Source organism: Phycodurus eques, chromosome 10 (genome assembly GCF_024500275.1).
Source record: "Phycodurus eques isolate BA_2022a chromosome 10, UOR_Pequ_1.1, whole genome shotgun sequence".
Classification (NCBI taxonomy): Eukaryota; Metazoa; Chordata; class Actinopteri; order Syngnathiformes; family Syngnathidae; genus Phycodurus; species Phycodurus eques.
The window spans coordinates 17,663,602-17,684,035 of NC_084534.1; the positions used below are offsets into that span (position 1 = coordinate 17,663,602).

The 20,434-nt window shown below is 39.0% G+C and overlaps 1 protein-coding gene across 2 annotated transcripts; it reads left to right on the forward strand.

Moving 5' to 3' along the window:
• The first annotated feature begins 328 nt into the window (after positions 1-328).
• LOC133408795 (protein phosphatase 1 regulatory subunit 1A-like) lies at positions 329-20,104 on the forward strand. Of its 2 annotated transcripts, XM_061688026.1 has the most exons (8): positions 329-408; positions 581-739; positions 8,953-9,013; positions 12,821-12,858; positions 12,974-13,037; positions 13,824-14,006; positions 15,969-16,100; positions 17,225-20,104. In XM_061688026.1, exons 2-8 carry the CDS (start codon positions 659-661, stop codon positions 17,302-17,304), a joined length of 639 nt encoding a protein of 212 aa, XP_061544010.1. In that variant the 5' UTR covers positions 329-408; positions 581-658; the 3' UTR covers positions 17,305-20,104. The 2 variants fall into 2 exon arrangements, with proteins under 2 accessions (XP_061544010.1, XP_061544011.1); XM_061688027.1 differs by having other exon boundaries at positions 330-739; positions 15,972-16,100.
• Positions 20,105-20,434: the final 330 nt, after the last annotated feature.

The following is a 20,434-nucleotide window of genomic DNA, read 5'->3' on the forward strand; positions in this document are numbered from 1 at the left end:
AAAAAAAAATGGAGGATTATATTTTTTTCAAATCATCACAATGCTGTGGTACAATTTTATGTACCACAGCATTCTTTTCTCCAGTTTGTATGTAAAATATTATGTAGGGGAATTTACTGTACATTTAGGCCAGCTGGTAAGGGTGGGATGATGATGATGATTCTCCTCTCTCTCCCTCCTACACACTCGAGAGAGAGAGAGAGAGAGAGAAAGAGAATGTTTTTGTCTTGCTCACTCTCCCTGCCGCAGAGCTCGGAGCGCGCCAATACAGACGGTAGGAGGTTTTGAAATAGGGCGGATCTTCTTGCCAGCTCGGCCAATGGGGGCGAAGGAGAGGCGCTTCCAGCCCGGAGTGCCCTTGTCGTCTCAGCATTGGGATCCAGAGAGGACGCAAGGAAGGGCTGGCAGGTGCTTGGAAATAGGTCACATTGGGGATATTGATTAAAAGAATGCCAACAAGCAAGTGAATGACGGAAAAGTGCAGTTTTTGAGGACATATCGTGAAACAGTGACACCAATCTTGTTTTTTTTTTACATTTTTGCCCATTTATTTCTTCTTTCTCTTCACTTTCTTTCCCAGCCTCCTCATTCGGTGCAGTCCTCCTTTTTCCTCCTTGCGCTTTTCAAGGACGCACACATCTCCAGAAGTACAGCCGCCATGGAAACCGGGAGCCCCAGGAAGATACAGTTCACAGTGCCTCTGCTGGACACCCACCTGGACCCGGAGGCAGCTGAACAGGTAACGCCCCAAAAAGTTGGATATTTGAAAAAGAAAAATGTATATATTTCCGGAAATCTAAAGTCTTCATCGTAGAATAAAGTCAAATAGTTGGGAGAAAAAAAGTTTTGTAACAAAAAGTAGAACTTTATCTCTAAACCCATTTTCTGGAAAAAAGAAATCCAAATCTTAGGAGAACAAAGCTGTATTGTAGTAGTCATTTTCTACAAAAACAATTGGACAGTTAGTTGTATCTTTTCGAGAAAAAAAAAGTGATGTTTTCCAGAGAAATGCGCATTTCTCCACAAAAGTATTTCCTCGGGAAAATAGTCGTATATTTAAGTCGTATATTTTCTGTAGAAGGTCACATTTTCTAGAATTTTTTTTTTTTTTAGGAAAAACTTTAATAGGTTTCACAAAAACAGTTGTATATTATCTAGAAAAAGTCTTGTTTTTGTTTTTGAAAAAAATATCTAGTTTTTTTTTCAAAGGAAAACTAAATGTATATTTTCAGGGAAAAAAAAAAATTTGAGGGAAAAAAGATGAAGTTGCGTGGTTTCCAAAATTTGTCTTACATTTTTTTGTAAAAAAACAAAACAGAACAAAAAGTGGTCTACTTTTAAGGAAAAAAGTAGTATATTTTGTAAACGGTAATGCATTTTCTAGAAAACGTCATATATATATATATTTTTTAGGACAGACATTTACTGTGAAAAAGTCATCTTATGGGAAAAAGGTTATTAAAAATATATTTAATTATTTTTGAAAAAAATGTAACCATACGAGATTAAAGCTGTACATTTTCTGGAAAAAATATTTTCTTGAAAAAGTTGTTTATTTTTGAGAACTCTTACACGAATAAAGTTGCATAGTTTGAAGAAAAATGTTTCTCAAGAAAAATGAGGAAAAAAAGCGTACATAGTCCAAATCCAAAATATTGAAACAAACAAGTTTTCTTTTGTTTTTTTTGTTTTTTTTTATTGAATTTTATTTCTGGAATCCTCCAGTATTCATGTGTTCACATTAGACAAGCATGAACCTCTTTGGTGTACCAGGGAAACAAACAGAAGATTTAAGCTCACGTTTTTGCTAAAACATTTGCTATATTATCTTATTTCCTTCCTGTGCCTTATGCGAGCCCAAAAAAGCACATATTTCTGCTTTTTTACGACTCCCGCGCAGCCAATTATATCACCAGTGTGAGCAGAATGAAGTGTCTTCCACCTCTGCTCACAAGCACGCAAGCTAATAATGAGACGCCTCAGCATCCAGGAACGTCCAAAAGTTGCTTGTCTGTTAACGTACGGTATTTCAAGACATTGTTCCTATGGAAGTAAAGGACGCGGGAGTGGAAAGCTGATAATGGGTGCATGTTAAGAGCCGCTCGAGACCACACCGAACAGATATTTGATAAATAGAACATGAACAAGACGGCCCATTCATATTGAATGAACCTTGTGTATAAATAGCAGAGATTTACGAGTGTGTGTCTCATTCGCTGCTTCTGACGTACGTCCGCTCTTTTCCCTCCTGCATGACTCAAACTTGGACAGATAAAGTTAGAGGAGGCATTTTTGGGGGGGTTATGAATTCGTGTGCAGTGTACTATGAAGGCGTAAGGGGCCACACAGAAAAGAAAACCATTATTACAGCTTGAGATTGTAAATTGGAATCTTATGAGGAAAATTGATGGACATTTTCGAGAAAAGAAATATCTATTTTTAAGATTTATTTAGAGGAATAAGATTGTATACTTTCAAGAAAAAAATGTCATCCAACTTCTATTTTGGAGAAAAAGTCTTAATATTAGGAGGATAAAGTAGCTTCAAGAAAAAAATATTTATAATTTCAGGAAAAAGTCATGATTTTTAAGGAACTGTTGGATGCTTTTGAAAATTATTTTTTGGGATAATTTTTAAAAAGTAATCATATTGGAATAGTCCTATGGTGTTGAGTTTTTTTTTTATTTGGTATATTTAAAAAAAAAAAGACATTTTCCAAAAACACATTTTGAGAAACATTTGTTTTTGTAGAAAGTACATTTTGGAGACAAGTCATATTCTTTTAGAAATATGCTGATAATCCTATTGTAACTTGAAAAACGTTGGATATTTTCTGGTAAAAAGTGATATATTTTAGAGATATTTTTTCATACATCCATGAAAAATGGGGTTTTTCAGAAAAGCTGTATATTCTCTAGAAAAGTTGTGTATTTTCCAGGAAAAAGTGGTACATTTTCTACAAACTTTCCAGATATGAACTGTCGCTTGGCCATTTTTTTGCGGTGAGTTGCAAACAAAAATCTAGGTCACTGGAATTGTGTCAGTGAACTTCATAATGAGCAGAAAGTGGTAAACAATTCTTCCCGCCCAAAAAAGAGGCCAGGACGTTTATTGTCATACACAGTTGAAGTTTAAACATAAAACAAGGAGTTTTTACACATTGTGTGTTTAATCAAGCCACATAACTTAACAAAGTCCGCTAGCTTTATGCTAACACACAATGCAAAATGCCATACAAGTACTTACGAAACTAGTATCGATGTTGCGGTAGTTATAACCCTTTAAGCAATAGATATTTAACACAAACTGTGCAGCAACACAAAAACAGACAATTAGACAATACTCACGTTTATATATTTTGCATCCTCTGCAAAAAGCAACTGATATTACTGCAGCTTACTGAGTCCTTTAGTTGTGGAAATCTTCTTTGTGTAATATGCACATCTGTATTATACTACCCCCTAGTGGCCAAGGTGCACACACCAGAAGGAGCGCAATGGCAATGGGCATTGAAGCACCAAATCAGGATGCAGAAGCTGTTTAGTTCTTTACATTTTATTGAATTATGTTATCACAGTATGTTTTTGGGAAGTACAACAGTAGAGTGCTATTTTTCAAGGATTTTCTTAATAGAATATTTGTAATGGATTCATATGTGAGTGGTCGCTAAGCTTGTATTGTACCCTATGCTGCTGTTTGTAAGTGTGATAGATAGAGACGACTTGACAAAAGACACAATGGAAGTGTGTGTGTGTGTGAGTGTGTGTGTGCACGCCACGGTTCACTGCCCTCCTGCAAGCTGACACCTCTCAGGTGGTGAATCAGCTTATGTGGTGAGGCACATGTCAATGAAAGAAGCCTCCCTAAGGTGTGTAACCCTCAGCACAACAACACCATCCCTCTTATCCACACGCACGGACACGCACTGTGGGCACACACAAACACACACACACGTTCTGCACTCTTCCCTATCCGTGTGGGTTAATCTGGTCCAGCCCCCCCCTCCCCCCCAAAAAAATATGAAAAAGGTTTTGTTTTTATTAAGAGCAATGGCACTGCATTACGTTGCGCTTTTCACAGTTATATAATAATAACACACGTAAATAAAGTGTAAAGAATTAAAAAGGTTTGTGCATCCTGATTGTGTATAACTTGGCCACCGGGGGGCAACATAATACAGTCATGCAGACACAAATGAAGAGTTTCACAACTACTCTAAGTGACGCAGTATGCTGCTGTAGTATTTGTCGTTTTTCGCAGAGCCTAAATAATTTATGCGTGTGACTGAGCGTATTGGCCTTTCCCGTTAAGGGCTCTATTTTCGCTGCGCTGTCAAAACTTCTGCATCTTGATGTTTTTGCAAGCACGTGTCCAGCAAGTCTGTCCCCTTCGCGATGCGCTTGACGGAGTGTGATTTTTTTTTTTTTTTTTTTGTCCGAAGGTTCGTCTAAACTTACACCTACCGGGACTGCATCTAAGTTTTGGCACAGGCGATCTAACGTGATTTGCGGGAATTTGAACATACAGACGAAAACACGCGCGCTCCTCGGACATGTGCGGTGGATGATAGCGGGCATCTTCCGCATACAGAGACATCCGCATGCGAGACTATCGCGCCGCTTTTAAAGGGAATGAGAGAAGCCGCTTCGGTTGGACAGCTCAACTGCTGTTGTGAATGTTGCAGTTGTGAGTTGGCAAATGGTGATTTGTCAATCAACAAGAGCTGACTGCAAATCCGTTTTGAGATGCCAGGAAATCGCTTAAATTATCCCTCGCTTGTCCAGTATGTTCAACCTGCGCCATGCTCGCGACATTTGTTGCTATTATTGTTCTCTGCGCAGCTTATGTTTATGCAAATGTGATGCAAAATGCCATCCAACGTGTGGGGAATCACTCGTGTGATTCATTTTCGGCATACAAGTAGAATCACATTGCTTTCTGGGTATTTTCTCCTTTCAACCTGGTATTTGGAGCATATCATACTGTAAATCATCACACTAAATAAAACTGGTCTACCTCACAGTTTTTAAGTCTTGTTGGACTCTTTTACAGTCTAGATTGATGTAGCTCATCACATCTGTCAGCTCATAATCATTTAGATGAGGCTCACTTATTTAGGAAAAGCAGCACTGACAAAAAATGTTGTTTTATTGCAGACCTCCCGGGCAGAGCGAGAGCTCCCTTCACATTCTGCCATCTTAGTCCTTGAGCTGAATAATATAATGCAGATAGATTCCCTCAGGGAAGCTTATTTTCCAAGAACATTTGAATACATTCAATTCCTGCTATGGTGACCCAATTGATCCATTTCCTTTTGCTTTTGTGGGACCAGGCGTGCTGCTTTGTGTATTAGGCTATTTCCTGTATTATTCCTGCTATTTCCATGTGGATGAGCGATTCACTCACTGTGTGGGCTTGGATTCTTACTATAGTGTAGTGTTGAATGCACAAGTCACAATTTGCGCAATGCATATAAAGAGTCCCACTTTTACTGCATTACTGCAAATAGTGGTTGTCACACTAATACATTGCCATGTTCAGTGGTTCTCAAACTTTTTATATCAAGTCTCACCTCAAAAAATAAACAGTACTTATCTCACCAAGTACCACAATATTGATCAACCTCAAAGGTCAAAATGTATATTGAATATTCGTCTTAACCAATGTAACATTATGCAGTTTAAAAATGAACTGCACATGAATATAAGAATAAAACTGGACTTACTGTGAATAATGATCAATTCAAATGTATTGCACAAAGTGTTTCAAAAAACAAACAGTTCTAAAAGATGAAATGCAAATGTATTGAATTTAAAAGTTAAATATAACTGAACTGTACTTAACAAATTGACTGCTTTAAATAAATGTTTAAACCACTGTAACATTGTGCACAGTTTAAGCATTTAATTCAATGCCTCATCAAATTTTAAACAAACACATGCCTTCACTCAAATAGATGGTGACACGGGGACAGTAAAGTGTTAACTGCTTCAACTCTGTTGCTAACTAAAACAGCAGCGCCTCTGGAGGCAATTCCTCTCAAATTTCAATGTGTAGTACAACTACCATCCATCCATCCATCCATCCACCATGTAGCATATCATCCTTTTAGGCACTCTTTCTCTTGTACTTCCAGCTTACGGAGTGAAGGCATGTATTTGTTTATGCCAGACCACTAACCAAATGTTTCAATCTAATCATAGATAGGCCTGGGCTACTCTAAAGAGAAGACACGATAGTGTGCTCCAAGCCAAAACGTCCCTCTGTCAAACAATGAAAGGCTCTGCAGGCCTGACGCAGACCCTTCAGTTTGAGTTGTCCATCAATGAAACTGAAGCAAGACGAGATGCCAAAGGGGGCAATATCCCCCCCCCCCCCGAATGTCAGGCTCACTTTGAGGCTCCAATCGCGACTTCACCTGTCAGCAAAATGATGCGTGCCCTTTCAGCTGTTTTATGACAGTGGTAAACCTTTTGACTGATCACACAATAAGCCTTTGACACATTCACCCTGCGCTATAATTTACGGCATCGACCATCAAACGGTTGTCATTCATTCACTTGCTCCATTCATCCGTTGTTCACGCTTAACGGGTAGTTGTTTCTACCACCAACCACAGCTTTGTTTGAAGTCATGACAAGACTCCTGGGGACTGATTTATTAAGATCCAAAAGCTAAAGTGCCTGTTCACTCACTGTAACAAATTGCGCGCGCTGTTGGCAACAGGTATAAAAGTGGCGAATTAGGTAGTTCTGATGGTTTTCACCGTAGAACCTTAGGGAGAGCACCGCGAGAGCAAAATTCTGTTTAAAGTGATGGAATTGGAAGTGTTAATGGAAGAGGCGTACAAACATATTACTGAGATACAGAGGGCGATTCGATAGCTCCAATAATTTTAGGGAAGCCAGCAACCGCATAAAAGCCGTGCTTTGTTTGATTTAAGTCATCCTAAGTGCTCATCCCGGGTAACGTTGAGCTGAGAACTTGGGACAGCGCACCCAGAAAACCGCTTTGGGAAAGGCCAATACCAATCGTCACCATGTACAGAAATTACTCAAATGCATGCCTTGAAGAGAGTTTTGTCCTAGGTGATATGGCACGACACTTTCTTGTGACTCGCTCCAAGTCAGATCTTTCAGAAACTCCAAAACTGCTGAATTGCTGATAAGTCGTGATCATTTTTGTTTCTGGCATTTCAAAAATGTTGACACAAGTCACTAATTTTGCCTGCACCTCACTGGCACTGCTTTGCACCACATTTGCACTTGCCTTTCAGAGGCACTACTTAAGCTGTTTAATGTCACTCCCTGTTTAGGTTTGAGGACCGCTGCCCTCGACGAGAAGTTTAATTTAAAAACACACTTTTTAGGGAAGAAGCTGAGTTTGTTTGCTGTCATGCAAAAAAACAACTACTGTATGTGGATTTTTTTTTTTTTTTTTTTTTTTTTTTTTTGGTTATCATGACTAAAAATAGAACAGTGAGACCAAAGTGCTGAATGGGTCAATATGCAATCAGGATGTGAAGTTGGCAGCATCCAAAGCAGCAGCAGCAGGCGCACATCTCTGAGTACAGAAGAGGCACAGAGCACACACGCTTATTCACACAATCTTCCTGTACTCCACTGATACGCCTCCAATGCTAATGAAGCTTCTTCAACTCCCATTTGCACTGCGCCGCTGTCGTAGTACAATTATGCACATTATTTCTACCACTGGCTGAACACCCGTCACTCACGTCAACGTCATGTAAAGCATGCTAATCTAGCTTTACTATTATGGCCTTTCGAAGCGATCATTAAGTATGTCAACGCCATTGCGTCAGCCTGTCAACAGCTTGGAATTAAACGCGGGGGTCGTCTGGAAGCATGATGGTGGGAGCTCGGCTGATGTCACGATTCAGATTCAGACATCTTCAAAGTGGGAGATAACTACATGGGAAATGTGGGTCACGAGGTGCTCTCAGATGATGCAATGATCTTGCCACCAGAAAGAACAAATGTTGAAATACACCTCGATTAGTTAATCAATCAGGCAGCAGTCTATAACAGTATTTCCCAACCTATTGAGCCAAGGCATATATTTCATATTGAAAAAAATTCCATTTAGCTTCATGCTAGCAAACAATGCAAAATGCCATCAACGGGCTAACAAATAGCATTGGTGTCACAGTGTTTTAACCCTTAAAGCAATCAATATTTGGGCACAAACGGTGGCGCAACGCATGTAGACAGAAACTATAGCAATACTGACAGGCATATATTCTTTATCCTATGCAAAGAATTACTAAGCTTACTGAGTTGTGAACACGCCCTCCTTGTATGATGTGTGATGCGCACACCAGAAGGAGCATCACAATGTTCATTGAATTGAAACGAAAAATGTGTCAAAAACGTTTTCATTCTTTACAATACATTTAATTATATCATTACTGCCTTTGTTTATAAAGTACAATTTTAAGAGCTATTTTTTTTCCCATTAAAAACGCTGAAAAATTTGTGTTAGCTTCATATGAGATGCTGGAACATTTCAGTGGGGAACGATGATTTGAGATACCAGTATTTTGAGTTACAAGCGTCGTCACAGAATGAATTAAACATGTATCTCAAGACACCACTTGATGTTGAAGTGATACATCTTGATTGAGAGACAAGCTTAGTATGCTGTGGAAGAGCTAAATTAAGTCTGGGTTGTTAGTGGAAATTACGGCGAGTCTTCGCCCCATGTGCACATGCTTGTGTAAGACATTTTTTATTAGGATAAGGTTGTAGGATGAGTTTGAAATGTTATGAAAGTGTTTTAGGATCATACTTTGTGGTACATTTACAGTTTGAACTAATATAATAGACACTCATAAACATTTGGGAGGAGGCTCAATTAAATTTTTTTTTTCTCGTTAATTGCATGAATCTAATTTTTCATCGAAGTTTAAATGACTCTCTTTTACTCTTTCAGATTAGGAGACGTCGACCGACACCTGCAACTTTAGTGGCATCAAGCGATCAGTCATCGCCGGGTAATAAAACATCTTATTTTGTATTTTGGATCTCTTTGCCGCCGCAACAAAAACATCCGAGCGTTCTCTCGAGGGAATACACCGATCAAAGACAGCAGCGCTCCTCTGGAGAGTTCTCTTGTCGTACACGAGTCAGCCCTGACCTGCTTGTTGCCGCTTCTGTTGTTGGACCACTTTGTGTGTGTGTGTGTGTGTGTACCAAGTGTTAGAGTGATGGCGGGGATGTTCGTTTTGGTGAAACTGGACGGCACTCTTATGTTTTGAATGAATGAAAACATATGGATTTAGGCCATATTACACTTCATCGTACATTGACTCTGACTCCGATTGGTTGTTTTTACTCGGATGTAGTGGTGTCTCGCGACTCAAATTAGAGGAATGTTATTCATGTACTACTGTCAGACCATACTGACAGTTTTAACAAAAATGAGAAAAAGGGATTTTGCTAAATTGCTACCCTCCCCTTTAATGGGATCTGCGAGCTAACATTTTTGTTAAAGATAAAAGGTAATAAATGTTAATTTAGGGTCTCGCCAATGACTTTAACACTCGGAGCAGAACCGAAATTAAACCTGAAGACACAGACAGGAGATTGAAATACAACGTGAAATATTGGTCACAGGCTGGAACAGATGCATTGATCCAGCGTGAGGCAGGCGGAGGATGCTGCTGGGGGGATGGGGGATTGAACTGATACCATGATGAGGGGGAGACGAGCTGTTCATGTGTGCCCCAAATCATATACAAGCCCCCCTGCATTATTTATTAGGCTGCCTCGTGCACGCCCTGTGAACCGCCCCCCGCCCAAAAAAAAAAACACCCATCAGAGTGCACACAAGCGACATTTAGCCTAAATGAGAATGCCGAAAGTGTGTCAAGATGGCACTCGATTTTTATCCTCGTGACAATGAGATGTTAGTAAAATAAATGTTGCAACATAAAACCCGAAGCTTTTAAAAAAAAAAGAAAAGAAAAAAAAGATTGAGTTTCCTGCTGAGATGCTTTCATCTGTTATTAGCCAATGAACCGTGTTCAGTATTTTAAATGGGTTTTCAAAATGGACTCCACAGGAGGGAAACAAATAGTTTTCTGTAATACTGTATATTGTCTCACAAACGTGAGTACACCCTTTTCATTTCTGTAAATATATATATATTTTAACACTCAAGAAATGACACTTTTGCAAAGTAGCCAGTGTACAGCTTGTGTAAATTTAATGTCCCCTCAAAATATTCCAGCACACAACCGTTAATGTCACAACCGCTGGCAACAAAAGTGAGTACATTCCTATGTGAAAATATCCGAACTGGACTCAAATGATCCCTCCCTACTCTGTCTCATGTGACTCCTCAGTATTAGTCAAGTCAAGTTAATTTATATGGCCCCGAATCACAAAGGTTACAAGGTCTCAGGTATAGGTACAGGTACATGGAGAATTAGCACTCATGCTAAAACTTAAAGCAATGCATCTGGTTCGTCCAATGTTTTTGTGATCCATATCAAATAAATCAATAAATAGATCAAATAATGATGGCCTGGGCTGAAACAAGACAACACCCCGAAACTGCTGTCAAGGCAGTGCCGGAAAATATTGTTGGCCGCACAGAATATCGACACTTTGGACACAATTTGGACATTTGCACTTCGGGGTGTGCTGGTAATCGTTTTTGTTTCCAGCGGTTTAAACATGAATGGCTGTGTGTTGAGTTATTTTAAGAGCACAATAAATTTATGCTGTTATTCAAGCTGCACACTGACTAGATTACATCGTTGTAAAGTGTCATTTCTACAGTGTTGTCCCATGGAAAGTTATGATAGAATATTCACAAAAATATGAAGGGTGTGCTCACCTTTGTGAGATAGTGTATTTCAAGGCCGAATGCAACGGATGAAAGACAACGAGTGAAAAATACTGGACAAATTAGTAGTGCATACTACAAATACTAGTAATATAAAGCACTTCTCTACTTGCGCTCTGCTTTGCACTGCCTTTACTCATCCGAGAGCAACTTGAGCTGGAGCAACATTCGGCCGCTAAGGAGAGCGTCCATGTTGAATGCAGAGCACACAGAAGCGTTGTTGGTGTTCTCATCTGACTTTGTGTCCGCCAGTCAGCCGGAGAAGGCTTTTCAATACTGCTGTTATCTCGAGTTATCGGGGGCGCAGATAATGCTTGGAGACACATAGAGAAGGCAATTAAAAAAAGACATCAATACAAAAGCCATATTTCATGTTTCTTAACCCAACTAGTAATCTGCACATCTCGTATTACTGCCGCGGCCGCTCACTCTTCCCGTAGGTGATGTGATGCTTTGAGAGCTCAGACTGCTCATGATCATTGTGAGCACAATCTAATTTTTCAATCTGTAATTCCTTTTTTGAAAATGTACACTTAAAAATAGTTATGCAAAATAAATAATAATAAAAAAAAAAATCTTAATTTGGATTGTCACCAAATTGTACGCCCTCAAAGATTTGAACAATCACGTGCTTTTGATCCAATCTGAACTACTTTGGCGTCTAAAAGAAGGCAAAACATGACCATCCTGCAAAAACTGAACTTAAGCTCTATAACCTGTTTGGGTCAAATTTGACCCATTTTGATATTTGACCACCACCTTTCCAAAGTAACCTAAAATACACCAAAATGGAAATATTGAACAATGTAATTCTTTTGTACAGGTGCTACATATTCTGTGACAAATAACGATTAATATTACTGCTATAGAGTAACTTGATCTGTATAACTGTATGTTACTGTCGCCAGGTAGCCAAGGTGCACGCACACACCAGAAAGAGCAGCACATTGCACATTGAATTGAAGCAATAAATCTGGCAGAAACTTCTTTACTGTATGTTTTTACAAAGTACAATATGGAGTGCTATTTTTCTTATTAAAAAAAATATTGCAAGATTTTCTGTTGTTTTCTTTTGAGACACTGAAACGGATGAAAGGAATTTCCAATTATTTCAATCTTGAAAGAGGATTTGATATATGAGTGTTTTACATTACGAGCGTGGTCACAGAATGAATTGAGCTCGTATCGCAATGCACCACTGTAGTTAGTAATTTGGGGTTTGCGTGTTTGGTGAGGCGAGCCCCCCGCATCACAAACACACACACACACCCATCCCTTCTCCCATGGATATGTGAAAACGTGTTATGGTCTGATAAAACCAAGGTTGAAGTCTTGGGCCATCATTCCAAAAGATATGTTTGGCGCTTACACAAGACAGCTTATCACCTAAAGAGGACCTATAGTAAAGCATGGTGGTGGAAGCATTATGTTTTGGATCTGCTTTGTTTTTCAGCTAGACCTGGGGCCTTAGACAAGGTGGAAGAAATCATGAACAGTTCCAAATAGCAAAACAAAACTTTCAGGCTTTTGCTAGGAGCAACAAAATGTCAGGGAAAGCCCCCTAGAACTGCTTAACATTACTTAATTAGTTAATTAAAGATACTTTAAATGATGGCAGTCGTGTGCTGACTCCCAGCTAACATGAATTTGAATGTGATTGGTTAATTCTGAACACAGCCACATCCCCATTTATAAGAGGGTGTGGACACTTGTGCAACCACATTATCTCATTTGTTTATTTTTACTTCCCATCTACAAAATTGTTGTTTTTTTTTTCAAGTGAGTTGTACAGGTTATAGATCACTTTAATGGGGGGGGGGGGGGGAAACAAAACCTTTTTTTAATACCACAAAAGCCTGGCATTTGAATTGGGGTGTGTAGACTTTTTGTACCCATATAGAAATGTTTCCTCTTTCTAAAATTGATCTTGTTTGGTTCCCTCTCATAGAAATAGATGAAGACCGTCTGCCTAACCAGCTGTACAAGGTACTTTCATTCATGCTATCCATCAAGAAACAAACAACAACAAAAATATCTGTTTTAGGTTGTATTGATCGTTGTTTGATTTAAAAAAAAAATATATGTCTGTTTAATTTTCAAGGCTGCGTTGTTGAATTCCCCTCGACAACGGCGAAAAGGACAAAAGGGAACACCTACGATGAAAGGTGAGTGATGCCAGCAATTGATTGTGAAGTTTTTTTTTGTGCGCGCGTGTGTGGTATGCATGGTGATAAATCTCATTACTTTTTGCGCAGTACCTCCGCATATAAGAATTACTGACATACATCTCCACAGAGCAATTCAAAGGCATTAAATGGAATTTTTCAGGGGATTACGTTTGACAGTTTTCATTTTCTAGGTTTCTGTTTAAGTTCGCCGCTGCGTGAGTGTATTCAAACGTATGATTCAATGTGTCATTAAAGTTTGTAGCTGGTCGTATTAGTCATTAGTGTGTAGTTTTACAACTATCAAAATAGCAGCCAGTTGCCTTGGTTTGAACGTATTCAAAGGTATTAGACTTAATTTGAGGATTTTTGTTATACGCTGATTACACAGAGACTAATTAAGCAGATAATTGCCGATGCTTGGATGTTTTTCTTGATTTAGTTTCCTCGCTGAGGCAACCTTTAGAGGAATGAGTCAGCCTACTTTAGTTCCCCCTCCGAGGTGATTAAGCGTAATAGTATCAAGTTTCAAGCATCCCCCTCACTCATGACACATGACTGGGTGTTAATGTTCTTTAAAATGGATATAAAAAGCTTAGAATATTTTTTATGATGTGCTGGGTGTCTTACCACCTCTCCATCTCCCTATGGTAATCCCTTCTCTTCTTCCTCATTGGTTGCCTTCATCTCACCCCACTCTTCTCCCCAAAGGCCTCTTCCTTTAACATTCGGCGAATATTCACTCAGCATCCTTTTCCTACTGTGTTATCCTTTGCCTGGTCCCAGAGCTGCAGTTTCTGGTGGAGCATCACCTGTACAGGCAGCAGCAAGGAGGCGCCGACGAGTGCTCCTCCGAGAGTTGCCTGTCGGACAGGCCCAGCCCCGACTCGGCGGCCCCGGGAGAGGAGCTGCCGCGGGACGACGAGGCCACCGCCGAGGCCTTCGAGATGCTGCGCTGCCAAATGGAGGGTACGTCCGGAATCATAGAAAACAACATTTGAGCAAAATCGGCTTCCTGATTTTGGATATTATTCACAAATGTACAAAGCGCAGGAAGTCATGAAGAAATAAAAGGGTGTCATCGTGCGATAAGTGTTAATTCTACAGTCACACTTGGAGTAACAATGATAGAACAGAGGTGTGTGAAAGTTATGACAAGTTGTCACAGTAATATGAAACTATGCACCCCATAAAGCGTCATGTAAGGAAATTCACAATCAAATGACTTAACAAGAAAAAGAAAATGACATTAAAAAGGGAATAACATTGCCTATTAAACCGCTAAATGGTCTTGGCCACCATGTTGCAGCTCAGTTTCAGGGTGTTTGTAATTTTTTTTATAACCAAATTTAACACACCTGTGACTGGTTAACATTCACGAGTCGCCTGACAGGCAGGAAAAAAATAGCTAATGGGGGCCTAATTGGACATTTTCACTTAGTGGTGTACTCACTTTTTTTTTTTTTTTTTTACACAATATTGCGTGTTATTCTGAGGGAACAGTAATGCGCACCAGCAGTCTCATTTCATCAGTGTTGTCCATTATTTTTTTTGTCAAGTGAAGGATTATTTTTTTGGGACGGCGACGGTTTGATGAATTCGTGTGGGAAATGGACTGTGTCCATGCATGATGAGCTTACTCATAGAGTATGTGTGCTGGTATCTCCTGTTGCCTCAACAGACCCTGCGTCCTTGCTTTAGTGACAAAGAGTGCACATTGGAGCGCCATCTCAGGCCCACTAATTCAATTTAATAGCAGGTCACCAGATGGTCACAGAGTGCAGCACATACCCTGCACACACCCCCACTAATTGCACTGGCCCAGAATGCATCACATAGGCAATATCTGGAGCCAACATATACTGTACATATTTTTTTGGGGTACTGTCCTGTATCATGATACTATCGCTACGTACAATATTTTACTGGGATATTGTTTGGAATACTAACCTGAATCCTGTATCGTGATAGTGCTGGTATCGGCAAAATATTACCCTAATATTGTTTCTTGAGTACTGTATCATAATATTAAGAGTATCTGAAAAAAATGACATGATCATACGTTATTGTGAGTACTGTATCATGACACCATCGGTGTTGGCAACATTTTGCGATATCTTATAGCGAGTACTGTTTTGTGAAATATCAATATCGGACAAATATCTTGATAAAGTTGTATTGTGACTATTGTATCAAGAATCTATCGTTGTTGTAAAAATATTGTGACTGTTATATCGTAAGTAGTGTGTCATGGCATCGGGAAATATGCACACAATACTTTATTGTGAATAAAGTACAGTATCAAGATACGATAATTGTCAGAGAACTATTGTGATAATATTGAATTGTGAGAACAGTTTCATAATGCTATCTGAGAACTATCGTGAAAATGTTATATGGTGAGTAGTGTATCATGTTAGTATCAGGTTTGGCAAAATGTTGTGATGATATAGTGAGTACTGTATTGTGATAGTGTCAATATCAGAAAAATATTGTGATTCTATCATGATTCTATAGATATTGTAAAAATATTGTGACATCGTTTTGTGAGTACTCTATCATGGTGCCATCGGTATCGGGAAATAGACTCACAATATTGTATTGTGAATACTGTATCATTTCTGAGTACTATATTGATATACTCTCTGTATCGTTGGCAAAATATTGACTTTGGATCAAGACTATTGACTTGAATGGAGATTGCGAAGCCGACAAATACTGTGTATTTTGTTTGCACAGTGCAGTACTGTGTGATTCCATGATGAGATAGCCAAGTGTACTCAAGAAGCTGGGCCCTTTTGAATTGACTCCGCATGATTAAGTACAGGAACACGTAAATGTCAGGTGGCATTGATCGGGCATATAATGCGCGTCGAATGAGCGTAGCCTCGTCGGTCAATTATCCTGACTCCCGTTATTTTGCGTTTGCAGCAGAGTTCTCCAGGGGGAGTCTGTCAGAGGCGGCCGTCGGCGGATTGGAGCGCCCCCTCCCAAAGGAGGAAGACAGTTGCTCCAGGGTTGCTTCGTCAGATGCGTCGTCGCAGCTCAACAACGCACAAGCAGGTAAATAACGGGGAAGTAACACCATATTATGCAGTGGAGAAGGTTTTCCCAGGGGGGGCGCTCTTTTATCGCATCAATATGCAAAGTGTGTTTAGTTTGTTTTATTCTCAAAGCTCCGCTGCGGCTCAAATGCCCAGTAGAAGCTACTGTACAGTCAGCCTTTTATTTTTTATAAGCTTTGTTTACCACGAACATTTTTCAAGCCGAGGTTGTTGTATCAAGTGCGGCAGTCTGTAAAGGTGCGCTCGCCCTGCATTTAAGCCCTCCATTGTAAATATTACATTGAGGTGCATATCATTTATCATAATAATCATTTTCCTTCTTAAAAGAAATTTAGAACTATCTAATCCCTTTCCAGCCATTTTCCAAAATGCTTCAATGGATGAATTATTAAGTCAGTGAAGAAGCAATTAATATATAGTATATACTAAATTAGCGGTAGGCATACGCCCTACTCTGTTCTTTAATCTGGCCCACCAAGCATTTACATGATCAAGAGTCCTGTAATATTTGTTACATTAATTTAGTCATAAAATGTGTTCATGAAAATGTCTCTATTATTTTATGATTAAAAATAAACTTGTTCACATATTTTACATGACCATTTGAAATTTAAAAAATGTATTTATAAATATTTTACGTCATACCCACACTACGAATGACCTGGTCAACCTGTAAAAACCAAAATAAAAATGATATTATCGTACTGTATCATGATTGGTATTGGCAAAATATTGTGGTATCGTATTGTGAGTACTGTATCACGATACTATCGCGATTGGCGAAACGTGTTATCGTAACGTGAGTAGCGAATCGATACAGCGATACGATCCGTATTAGTGGAAAAATAATATGATATCATATTCTGACTTCCGTATTGTGATACTATCGGCTTGCTTTTTTTTGTTTTTTTGGCCAATAGTTAGTAGCTTTGTAATTCCCACCCCTAATTTTAGTAACTGGCAATGTTCTTACCATATTGTATTAACAGAGGAAGCAGGAAATTAAGAATCAAGGAATCAAGCCGGAATACTATAAACTACTACATACCGTATATCCAGAGAGAAGAATTCCTTAAAATGGCCACCGATTGACTGTCATGCCTGGCTTTCTTTATGTTACAGACACAAAAGCGGCGACGTGCGGCACCAGTCAGCCAGCCGACGAGAAGACAAAGAAACTCAGCCCAGAGACAGAAAAATAAATGTTGAAAAGAAGATGAAAAGAAAGAATTAAAGCGCTCGTGTGTAGGCCTACATCACAAATGCTGCTCCTTCTACTCAGCCAGCGCCCACGCAATGACAGAAGATTGTGTGTGTGCAGACTCACTTTCTAGCAACATCAGGACAGTCCTTCAGGGCCTCAGTTACCAGCCGCAAAACAACATTTATACACAGCCATACATGTCCAAAGGGATCCTTACGTTTTGCTTCTATAATTCCCAATTACCCCATTTAAAACACTCACATACTGTATCACACGTCGACTCTCATGTCAGCGTTTAATTTAATCACACACAACTCGATCGATCGTATGTGCCATGACGTCTGCGATTGTTCCATCAAAGCAATAACACCGTTTTTACTACAGGAAACGTATGACTTTAAACGCAGTCGCTAGTAGCAATAGTACAGTTATCATTTTAACACTAAAATAAAGTCAAACAGCTCACCCTTTGAAGACTCCTGATAGACATGTAATTGTAAAGGGTACATACATGGTGTTTGCAGAATGACATAGAGTTTTGTTTTATAGTTACAGTATTGGTAGAATTAAATGTGCAGTAATCCGCATTTATTCGAGGCTCGCTATTTGTGAAGTCATGTTTTTTTTTTTTTGCTCATTCTATAATTCTCTGAGATGCCACAAGATGGCACCAAACCTCTGTCTAAATAGCAATTGGTCTCAAGGAAGTATGCTCTCGAGTGAGAGGGAAGCTTTTATGGAAAGCCGTTTGAGCATCTATTCGATATCCTTGATATCAAGCTTAAGGTCTATGTACTAGTACGTTCTTTGTCCCTACGAATAGGATGACTTTGGAATACTAATAGCACAATTACATGTGCGGCAAAACTGTGTACTAGTTGACAACTACTCGCTACTAGTACTCATAATGACAAAAGGTTCTAGTAGTTAATAGGCTGGCCCTTCACTAGTAGTACTAGTAGCCTGCAGATGTCAACTTGTGCACAGCTTTGCTTCATTAGTAACATGAATTTGTTCTATCAGTATGTCAAAGATATCATGTCCATAAACGACATACAATAGAAGTGGTAAACTGTTACTAGTCAGAAACAGCGATTCTACTAGTGCTCCATAGTTGATTTACTGGTGCGCTGAATTGTCTTATTAGTGAGGCTAAAGACCCTACTACTGCATGGACTTTAAGCTGGATATCCCGACATTGACTAAATAAGATGTGTAAGTCGGTGAGGAGCTTTAGTTTGTTTAGTCTGGGTTGTTAGTAGACTTCACACCGATTTTATCGGGCTGATCGGTATCGGCCGATATTTAGCATTTTACGCTGATCGGCTGATCGGCTTTAATGTCATAGTTTCGCCGATCCGATCAATGACGTCATTGATCGGCTCCGCAAAAGACATTTACTCCGTGTCGCTGCGTGCACAGTATATTTGAATCTAAAAGCTAGTTTATTTTCAGCCTTGTCGTGTGTCTTTTTAAAATGTTATGTAGCCTAGCAAGCTAGCGCCAGCACGAACGGTTGGACGTAACATGCTGCCGTTCTGTCGAATCATGCTCTGAAGTTCCGGTGTGGGTGAAGTAATTTAATTAAAAATAAAGTCATTTAAGTACAGTAAGTTAGCACCCATTATTTCTGTCATGTAATGTTGGTTTGTCCTGACAGATTAGAATACACGATCTGACTAGAGCGGTGATTTCCAACCTTTATGGAGCCAAGGAACATATTTTACAATTGAAAAATCTCACGGCACACCAACGAACATAAATGTCACAAAAAGTGGATACATTAATTACTGTATTTACTTCCTGCCATCTAATAGAAGACCATTCATTTGTTCTGTCTGTCACTATGCCTCACTGGCATAAATAGAGGAACAAAGATACATTATTTATTGTAAATATAATTTTGTGAGCAATTAAGTACACAAGTATGTACAGTAAATGAACAGGTCATTTCAATAGACACATTCCTCCATCTTGTGATCGGATCGGTGATCGGTTATCGTTTTTTCAAACTCGCCGATCGGTGATCGGCCCCAAAAATCCTGATCGTGTAAAGCTTTTAGTTGTTAGTGGAAGTTAGAAGCGTCTTCGCCAAATGTGCATGTACACGCACACTTCAGGTGAACTTGTTTTGAAATCAAAATCATCTGTAAGCTGTTTTTTTGCGAGGGTAATGCAAGATGAGTTTGAAATGAAATTTAACTTATGGGGGATAGAGGCAATTGTAAACATTTTAACTCACGCTTTTTCACTATTTATGGTCAAGTTTGGCCCCTTAAATAAATGTGTGTGGGGGGGGGTTACTGTATTCAAATTTAAATACATTTGTGTTTTTAATTGATATTTTATTTATTATTTTGCTTGTATTTTGAAAAGCAGCCAAACCACCGTTCCAGTTCATGTCCTATGGTTATATAACACTTTTTCTTTTCTCATCTGTGCTATTTTTATTTTCTAATATCATAAAACACCTTCTTGCATGGTGCCGATAGATTCAGTCCAGCTCTGCTGTGTTTCATTTTCCAAGGCACCGACACATTTTGAATACCAGGCTGATATTCCCTTTGTCCAAACAACAAGGACATTTTCAAATTCCTCCTGATAGAAGTTGCATTAATATGTAAATTGTGACAATCCTTCCATACGCTTCACGCTACATGTAAATCGTACATCATGTGTGGGACAGAACCTGACCACCCGTATCAGCCTCAGAATGCCGAAAAATACAAATTTTAAAAATCCATAACGCTCTTTTTTATTTATTTTTGTTTTTGTTTGTATTTATGGATTCTGTAGTATTCGTCCTTTTTAAAATTGTACTTTATCTCAATTAATTCAAGTTTACTTGAATTGGGGATTACATTAGTTATCAAAATGTGTTTGATACAATAAAATGTTTCAGTTGATGAGGAGTTGTAGTTTATTACAACAACGAAGAGAACACTGAAGTTTTCACAAGCATCTGACAGTGGACATGTGGTTCATTGAGGATGACTCCCTAAAAATAGGCCCCCGCGTATTAATAATTCATTGAACTATGAGCCGGAAGCACGAAACGCATACATTTTTCATAAACATGGCTCCTTGTATTGAGGATCATTGCAACAACTTAAATCTATATACAGATA

Excerpts from the sequence above, each read along its gene's own strand:
- LOC133408795 (XM_061688026.1), top strand. The coding sequence starts at position 659 with ATGGAAACCGGGAGCCCCAGGAAGATACAGTTCACAGTGCCTCTGCTG. Across the intron at positions 12,859-12,973 it reads TGCCTAACCAGCTGTACAAG|GCTGCGTTGTTGAATTCCCC; the intron begins GTACTTTCATTC and ends TTAATTTTCAAG. Across the intron at positions 13,038-13,823 it reads GGGAACACCTACGATGAAAG|AGCTGCAGTTTCTGGTGGAG; the intron begins GTGAGTGATGCC and ends GCCTGGTCCCAG.